The sequence below is a fragment of the Leiobunum rupestre genome, chromosome 6 (assembly GCF_980474605.1).
Source record: "Leiobunum rupestre chromosome 6, qqLeiRupe1.1.hap1, whole genome shotgun sequence".
Lineage (NCBI taxonomy): Eukaryota > Metazoa > Arthropoda > Arachnida > Opiliones > Sclerosomatidae > Leiobunum > Leiobunum rupestre.
Window position 1 is genome coordinate 13,967,208 of NC_143389.1, and position 8,988 is coordinate 13,976,195.

An 8,988-nucleotide genomic window follows, 5' to 3' on the forward strand; every position below is an offset into this window, starting at 1 on the left:
TGGTTTTGGTTTTTTCTATTGCAATTTTCATTACCGTATATGGATTGACATTTTCTGGATATCTATAAGTATTTGAATAACCTTGTTTTTATATACATTTGTATTGCATATTTCTGCTAATACAATTTTTATTACTGTATTTAAATTAACTTGTTACTTGGTTGGGTTATAATTATATATTTTTCTATTGGTTATTTTTCTTTTATGTTGATAATGTGGGGGAGAATTCAAGTCTACGATTTTTTATTTGCATTGATTTTTATCGGCTTTCTTGGGTTATCATGAGCATACGCAGTTTTTATAAGTACTTTCATTTATAGTTTTGGTTTTCGCTTAAACCTTTGATTGTTCAAGACCTATAATACAATGGGTTGGTTTTTAACTTTTTACTATAGAATAGTATATTTTTTTAATGCGCATTCTAATAATTCAAAATTTTGAAATTTCTATTCCTCATTTTGTTACTTTGTTAATTTATTAACTTTTTGGGTCTAAAGTTGGTTTTTGTTCTAATGATATCGGAAATTTGTTGAAGGCAAATAACATTGGTAATATTTATTATAATTATAATAAAAATATTCTACTGGTTGGTAAAGAACGGGGATTGGGTTTTTCTGGAGGACGCTTTGAATATGGCCAAATATCGTTGAGTGCCGTGTTCTGTAGTTAATATGCCCAAGGGCAAATTCTTCCGAGGAATGATATATTTTGGCAAGCTTGCCAACTTATTAAACAACTTGATACCCTTACCCAGAAAAGTGTATGAAACTGAAAATCCAAAAGAGTAAACATGAACATAAATAAACAGATTCCTTTTACATTTACCTTTCTTTATTTCGATTTTCTTGCGTTTGTATGGAGATGGTATATTTATCTAGATGTTTATGAGTTTCTGCAGCCTGTAAATCAGTTCTCAAATCATAAATGTCGGATTCTTTTAACGGCTGTTTGTATCCTTTAAGAAGCAATCTAATAAAGACAAGGAATTTCTTGTTAATAAAAATTAGTATTTTTAATGAAACACTCAATATAACGGCGTTGGGGAGTGCAAGCAAAATAAAGTTGGTTCGATTCCAGCTTGTATTTCTGGGAAAAAACACTTTCGAAAACTCTTTCATCGTTCGGTATTTTCCCCTGAGAGTTTTATTTTATTATGTTCATATAAATGTTTTTGTGTTAGCAATTATAGTAAGTTTAGGGATATCATAGCCTATTTAAAAAATATTGAACTACCCTAGATTAACCAAAATTGGGATTATAAATTAGTAAGTGTTACTTTTGCACAAATTAAGTAGTAAAAATTAATTTTACCATAATGCCTCAGAGATTAAAAATTTCTGGTAAGTATTTAATATTATAAGTAACTAGATTAGCATTGTAACCTGTCCACCTGATTTAAAGGCATTTAAAGTATCTAGAAGACTTGGCCCTAAGGTTTTGACTTGGGTTTTGGCAAAGCGGATTATTCTTTTTATTATCTAACAAGACATACCCTGAGGGATATGTTGGTTTGCGTGGCATCAATTGCTCACAAACCTACTGCGCATTGTAGCTCGGCCATCTCTAATAACGACTATGAAAGTCATTCGCTCACTTAGGTTGGTGCTAGCTGATTATGGTGTCAATTATTTATTTTGAATTAGGAAGTCCGTCATAAGACCACGCATATAGTAATACTTTCTGATAGTTACAATAACATAAAATATTAAGTCTGTAAGGAACATTTGAACATTATACAAAAAACAACTAGATCCAAGAAAAATACGGTTATTAAAAGCATTTTGGCCTGTGAGTTCTATAAAGCTCATGATACTTCTTTAAAACATTTTGTAAATTATTTACTTATGCCTGCTGATAAAATTTTATATTCTATTGTAACATTTTCGGAAATTGTTAAATGAGCTGTTAGCGAAGTGAGCTAGAAAAGTCAGCTTCAGGCGATTATATATACAATACAACAAAAACAAGTTTTTAGCTAACATAACCTTGGAAAAAACATCGTTACGTGGATTTTTATGAAATATATATTAAAAAGTGTTTTATCGTAATCTTGAACACTTGCCCTCGATAAAATCGTGGATTTCAGCTCGTCGGACATCGCTTTCTTCCATTCTTCTGACTTAGGATTGAACGAGCTTCCCTGGCAGATTGTGGTAATGCAGCACAAATCGGGAATACCCTTTATGCGATATGACGGATTTAGGAGTCACGTCATCAGGTGATTTGACGGATCTGGGAATCACGTCATCGTCACCTGTATCTGATTCCGAGATAGAACCGTTTGATTCTCGACCAAGGGAATTCGTCAACTGCTTGAACTGGCTGGAAACATCATCTTCTGCTAAAACAGGAAACCAGGTGTCCATGACGCGTCTCACCGGATTCAACTGGACATCGTGAGACCGTAAGACATCGTTGAGTTCAGGAACATAGATCCGATATCTTCCAAGTCAACGATTACTCGTTTTTACGGCTTCTTTCCCAATTTCTTCTTCTTTACCTTTGGAATATGTACGTAACATTCTGCTCCAAATATTTTGAGAAGCTTGATGGACGGATACGGCTTTCCAGTCCATAGCTCGTATGGTGTCTTTCTAGCATATTGGTTGGTTTAGGATGTGCGTTATGATATTCACCGCTTCAGCCCATAACTACGGTGGGAGATCTGGATTGGCATGCAACATCGCTCGGTCGAATTCCATGACCGTGCGATTTAAATGCTCGGCTTCTCCAATCTGTTCAGGTGTGTACGGCATTGTCTTTCGATGATTTAGGCGTTCTTGTGTTGTCAGTTGTCGAAACTCTTCGTTAACGACCGGCTCTCAGATGATGCGATCGTTGTTGCGGCACAAAGCAAGGTAGTATTTGAATTGGTCAGTGACTTCGGACTACTTCTCCAGAATATATATGACTCTCAGATCTAAATAAGCATTCATGAACAACAAATAGTAGCGCTTACCCTGCATGGATGATGTCGGAAACGGTCCCCAAAGATGATAATGGATACGCTCTCCTGGCTCCGTAAATTTCTCTCTCCTGGTGCCGAAGCTCTGCCTTGCCAACTCTCCATAGACACAGACTTCACAGCATGTGTTGGTCTTTGACTCGACTACCTCGTAGCCAAGTCTCTTCAGCGTAGCTGCTAAGTGACGCTTGATTTGGTGACCTATGCGTTGGTGCAAGATTTGGAGATCTGCCTTCCTTTTGTGCTTCGGATCTGCGGTGAGGCATGCCGCATTATCTTGCTGGTTTGTGTAGAGACTCTCGATCTAACCGGCTAGACGCAAAATTTGTTTCCCTGCTGCTTCTCGTATTAGCCGCAAGACGTTGCTGTAGCTTGTTCTTCCAAGTCATTGTTTCTCATAACTGCGCTCTTCCAGGGAAAAAAAACAGGCATTGTTAAAGACTTCTCGGCGTCTTTACTTCCCGACGCGGAAAAGAACGGCCAGGTTGCTTCTCCATCTGCAGTCATCCCAGCTCTATTTCTAACCTGGAAATTCACAGGTGTATCAAAATTCCGGAATCTTATGTAATTTGTCGCATGCATTGTGGCCCCGGAGTCAAAATACCAAACTTTTTTTACTTTGAGTGCGCAACCAAGCCATTTGCCGCAAAAAGAGACCTCCACCGCCGATGCTGCTGCCATTACTGCTGCTTTCTCTGTCATCTTCACTCTTAGATGCCTCCTTTGGTTTCGGACAGTCTTTAGCGATGTGACCAATCTTAGAGCAATTGGAAAATTTCAGATCATTGCATCGATTCCTTCCTTTCTTTACAATCTCGAGTGCCGATGACTTTAGTACGTTGTTTAAACCCCTTTGGACTCGTCTGGTAAAAAGTCCGGATGACTCTCCAATGGCGTTGCCATCTCAGGTAGCACGGCCGAAGAGCAGTCTCTTGAATTCGGTTACCCTCTGCTTTCTTCGGGAAAGTTGTACTACAGCATTCCAAAATCCCGAAACTCATCTTTGGGCACCGACTCAATGATACAAGCTATGAGAATCGACTAATCAAAATTACATCATTTTATTTCTTCGCCTTCGTAAGTTTATCGGCCCACAACTCCTGCATGGACGAAAGATGCGAGGCCATGTCAAGCTCTGGATCCTTTGTTGTACGCATTAGCTGAGCTTAAAGAGTTTCCGCAGTCTGTTCGACGACAATTAACCAAATATGTCGTGGAATTTTTCCAACATCACCTTGGGTTTCTCACAGTTCGTGATCATGTTGTGGGCATTGTTGGACATCACTGCCCAGATGAGTGCTCGGGCAATACTAAAAGCTACTTGAATTTATTTCTTTTGTGATGATTGCTGATTCTGCTGCCATTTGGGACGGTGCTCTCAGTGCAACGTGTTTGCCAGTGACTATGTGAAAAACATTTCGGATCATGAGCATGTAAAGTAGTTGCCGTTTCCAGCAACTCCAGTTTTCTGGCTCAGCCAACTTTCAACGTCATTGCGTGGAAACCCTTCAACGATGATCAGGATGCAAATCGTCTGGATCGTGTCGTCACCAGGATACTGATCATCAGGAACGTGCTGCTACCAGAATCCAGGAACATTCGTTGTTGTCTTCATAGTCGTAACATCAGGTTGCGCATTGAAAGCTTGCTGGGCCCATAACCTATTGAGGTTTCTTATCTCAATAACCAGCACAGTGATAAAATTACTCGAAACAATAAATAAAAATGTGCATGTCATTTATTTATAAAAACAACATGATAAATGAACTGGTAAAGAATTTAGCTACTAAAATCAGTTCTAGGCGAGTATACAGTGTGTTTCAGAGAAGGCTGGCACAAATTTACATGCGTGTTCTTTGGCAAACAAGGAGTGAAAAGGTCCTTAGAAAGGTATTCCTTAATTAAATAGTACCGTATCTGATTAATTGGCCGTCAAAAATCGGCCTCCAAAATCAGGTTAAAAACGTCGAAAAACGCGCAAATGTGCAGTTTCATTTATTCGTTGGACCAAATTGTTCCTATTCACTAAGCATTGGTTTCTTATATTTTTCGATAAAAAACAAACTAGTATCAGAAGTGCGTTAAAACGAAAGAAGTAAGCTACTTTTAGAAATACGATTTACCAATAACAAGGTGTTTCGAAGTGAGTACGCCTATTAAAAAAAGGAATTATGGAATTTCGATTATTTATTCTTCTAATGCCGTAAGAAAAAAACAAATCTAACATCTTATGAAACGTTTTGGAAGGTATCTAGCTCATGTCCGTGTTTTTTCACCCACTAAATGTAGTTCCCTTGTGTAACTTATGGTCTCATTAACTATTCACCCTCAAAAACATTTTTCATACAGATTTAGTCTTCAACACATGTCATATATGTTTTGGGACGGGTACGAGGCTCCAATTTGCAAAATATTGCGGGGCCTCTTTAAATAAATTCACATTTCGTATCTTAAACCTGCTTTAGCATGGCGTACTTTAAAAATCCTATGTATGGACTCGATGAGGGAAATGCGGTGGAAGCGCGGCGGTGGGATCAGGAGCACTTTCCTCAAAGGCAGCTACCAAATCAACAAACGTTCACGGCGGTTGATAGACGCTTAAGTTAAACTGAAAAAATACAACCCACGGAACCTGCTACTGCAGAAGGAAATGTTATAGAAGACGTGGAGGAACAAGGACTTACTATCTTCGAGGATAATTCTACGTCAAGCACGAGGCAAGTGGGATGTCAATTGTAAGTCTACCGGGGCATTCCATGGCAAATAAACCAGAGGTGTCCACCCACCCATCCTAGATTTCATTGATATTTCGTATATAGGGTACTTTAGTGCGGAAAAGTAGATTTCCAAGCTTTTATTATTGTACGATAAGCCGATTTAGAGATATTCGATACCAATTTTTGGCAAAAATGAAAAAGAAATGATGTTGACCCATAAATATAAATATTTATATTTTTCAATTAATAGTCCGATTTAAACAAGGCCAAGTTTAATTTAAAGGCAGTTTTAGGTACATTTTGTGAAACAAAAATTGAAAATTCTATTCTGATCTGTTTTAATATTAAAATGCAGTTAAAATATTTGACCTTTGGCCTTAACCAGTTACTCAATTTAAAAAAAAATATTTCATATTTTTTTCGAATTCCCCATATGTGATTTAGTAAAAAATGCTTAAATTTCAAGGTGTTATTTTTAGTTTTCCAAAAAAAATAAACTTTTATCCAGCCCCAATAGCTCTTTCTATAATATAATACCAGAAGAAACTAGGGGGAAGTACGCTTCTGTAGGTTTAAGCTATACAAGTCGTCAAATTTGAACGCCAAGGGCCTTTCACGCATAGAAATCTAAACCGAAAAAATAGTCCATGTTTTGTTTTGTTTATACATGGCGATAAACGTCGAGACTAAAGGCTCCCAATACTATTTTAGTAGAGTGATTACAGGACAATTGGTTTAAGTTGCTAGCTGTAAGACAACAAATGTGGTTTATGCAAGACTAAGCACCCCCTTTGTTTTTGCCTTCAGATTAGAGTTCATCTTGATGACGAGTTTCCTCAGAGGTGAGAAGGTCGAGGCGGGACTGTTGCATGGCCAGCCAGATTTGAACCCATGCGATTTCTATGTTTGGGGCCATATCAAAGATTTGGTAATCAAGATTGAAGTTCAAGCCGTTGCCGACTTACGTCAACGCCTAATTGACGCCTGCGAAACACGCCAGAAATCTTTCGTTGTTTTCAAGAACCTTTCCGAAGACGCGTTCCAGCTGGCCTACATGCCAATGGGGGTGATTACGAACAACTTTTGTAAATACAAGGATCAAAGTAATGTTGTAAGGTAGCATACTTAGTAAACGCTTAATAAGCTTAATTCTGACCGTCGTACGTCTTGTTTTATTACAATTTACATTACCGAGGGTATATGGATTGACATTTTCTGGATTTCTAAGTATTTGAGTTACTTTTTTGTTTGATTGGGTTATTATTATTTATATTTTTATTGCATATTTCTGTTAATACCATGTTTTATACTGGGGATATTTAGATTGACTTATTCTTGATTCCTAAGCATTTTATTCAACTTGATACTTAGTTGGTCTATTATTATACAATTTTCTATTGGTTATTTTTCTTGTTTGTTGATAATGTTGGAGATAATTCACGTCCAGGATATTTTATTTGAACTGATATTTATCGGCTTCGTGGGGTTGTCGTCTTAAGCCGACGCTTTTGATGGTAAAATATCATTGAGTACCGTGTCCAGAAGTTAATTCACCCAAGGGCAAATTCTTCCGAGGAGAGGTAAATTTTGCCCAACTTGCCAACTTGTATTTAATTCAGTTAAATTGGTATTTATGGCATTTGAAGAAAAAACTTTCTTTCAATTGACGTGGTGACTAGGAATCATCTTGTTATTGTGAATTTCTACACGCAGAATACTTCTTTCAATTAAAAATTAATTTTTTATACTTGTGATCGTTTTAGTATCTTTTAAAAAAAAACAAATGCTTTCTTATCTTTTTATATAAATCATAATGCTTCGTAAATGGAAACAATTGGGTCCAAGGATTAATAGAAACTGCACATTGGTGGGTTTTTCGACGTTTTGGAGGCTGATTTATGACGGCTTATTACTCGAATACGGTTTAATTTAGAAAAATGTTTCTTCGGAACTTTTTCAGTCCTTGTTTTCCAAAGAACCCGCCTGTAAATTTTTACCCGATTTCTCTGAAACACCTTGTATATACTATATTACAAAAATAATGCAGATTCTTATCTGAAATAACCTTGGGAAAAACATCGTTACGTGGATGATTTTTTTTAAATATACATAAAAAGTCTGTTATAGTTATCATTAACACAAACAGTTTGGTTTTCTAAAAAGGAAAGAAAAATAAAAACTAAAAGGCACTTACTCGTTCATCCACGAAAAAAATAGTTTTGAAAAGAAAGACGCTTCGTTTTCGGGTGATTCATTCTGATTAGTTAAATCAAGATTAAAAAAGAACAGTTTCCGCTAATTAATGGGCATTTATGAACTCACCAATGTTAATGAATCGTCTTCATTTGGTATTCGATACACTGATTTGTTATCCGAAACAAACGATAATGCGAACATCAGAAACGACAATGGATATTCAATCATAAACAAAGTAAAAGGAACTGGATGCTCTAGAAATTGCTGTGAAGAAACATTTTAGAGATTATTCAGAAATAAAGCGGAAACCTTTATTTAGCTAATTGACCTTTTCGTAATAGACAATTAAGATGAAATCCTTATATACAATTAACAGCTCTTAGAAAAAGTACAATATCACAGAATTACTTGGAGCTTAACAATAATAGAATTTTCAACATAGGTTTATACGGACATTTTCCTCATAAGAAATAGGAAGTGATTTACAGTGCCGCATACTTTTTAAAATCAATTGATATATTGCTCACACACTATATATGTAATTAATGCTATAGATTAGCCTACATTTTTAACTTTGAAGCGTCTCTAAAACCCATTTCGAGTGACAAATACCCTTAATTCAAGAAAGAGTGGTCTTTTTTCGAAAGCAAGAGTGACATTCAATTTCAGACGTTCTAATTTTGAACTCAATGGATTCAGCTTCATTCACTCGCTTCTATTTGTCAAACCGCGGCTTCTAAGAATGCATTAAAAACAGCATAAATCCCTTTATTTCTTGAAAAATAAATCAGTCTAATAAAGCCAGTTGAAATATATTTGCTTATGCCTTTTCCAATAACCTGAAAGTTAGAAACGCAAACTGAGCGCCAGCTTTTCAAACTTTGCTCGCTTGTCTGTGGAATCGTTTTTTTTTGGTTATCCGTATCATATACTAAAATTTGATTTTATAATCTCTTATAAGTAATATATTAAACCTCTTGATTAATGATCGAGTTTCAAGCCTTTCGGACTTGGCTGTTTTAAAAAAGTTTTTATAAATTCTTATATTTATTTAAATTCTCGGAAAAAACGATCCTGCAGATGTTTGTTTTGTAAGTTAACAATTTACAT

General features: G+C 36.2%; 1 protein-coding gene and 1 long non-coding RNA gene across 4 annotated transcripts in view; both read right to left on the minus strand.

The window, feature by feature from the left end:
• Positions 1-8,088, minus strand: part of LOC149939326 (ATP-binding cassette sub-family C member 3-like) — a 35,254-nt gene extending 27,166 nt beyond the window's left edge. For all 3 annotated transcript variants that reach the window (XM_090180025.1, XM_090180026.1, XM_090180024.1), the window contains exons 1-3: positions 8,005-8,088; positions 7,877-7,938; positions 826-969 (exon numbers count right to left, since the gene is read on the minus strand). In XM_090180025.1, the coding sequence (XP_090036151.1) occupies positions 826-969; positions 7,877-7,938; positions 8,005-8,079 (281 nt within the window). In that variant the 5' untranslated portion in view covers positions 8,080-8,088. The remainder of the gene's footprint in view (positions 1-825; positions 970-7,876; positions 7,939-8,004) is intronic.
• Positions 2,069-4,272, minus strand: LOC149939327 (uncharacterized). Its single transcript, XR_016481415.1, has 3 exons — positions 3,584-4,272; positions 2,960-3,490; positions 2,069-2,891 (listed from the first exon to the last, which is right to left on the minus strand). It is a non-coding gene; the product is annotated as an uncharacterized LOC149939327 (long non-coding RNA).
• Positions 8,089-8,988: the final 900 nt, after the last annotated feature.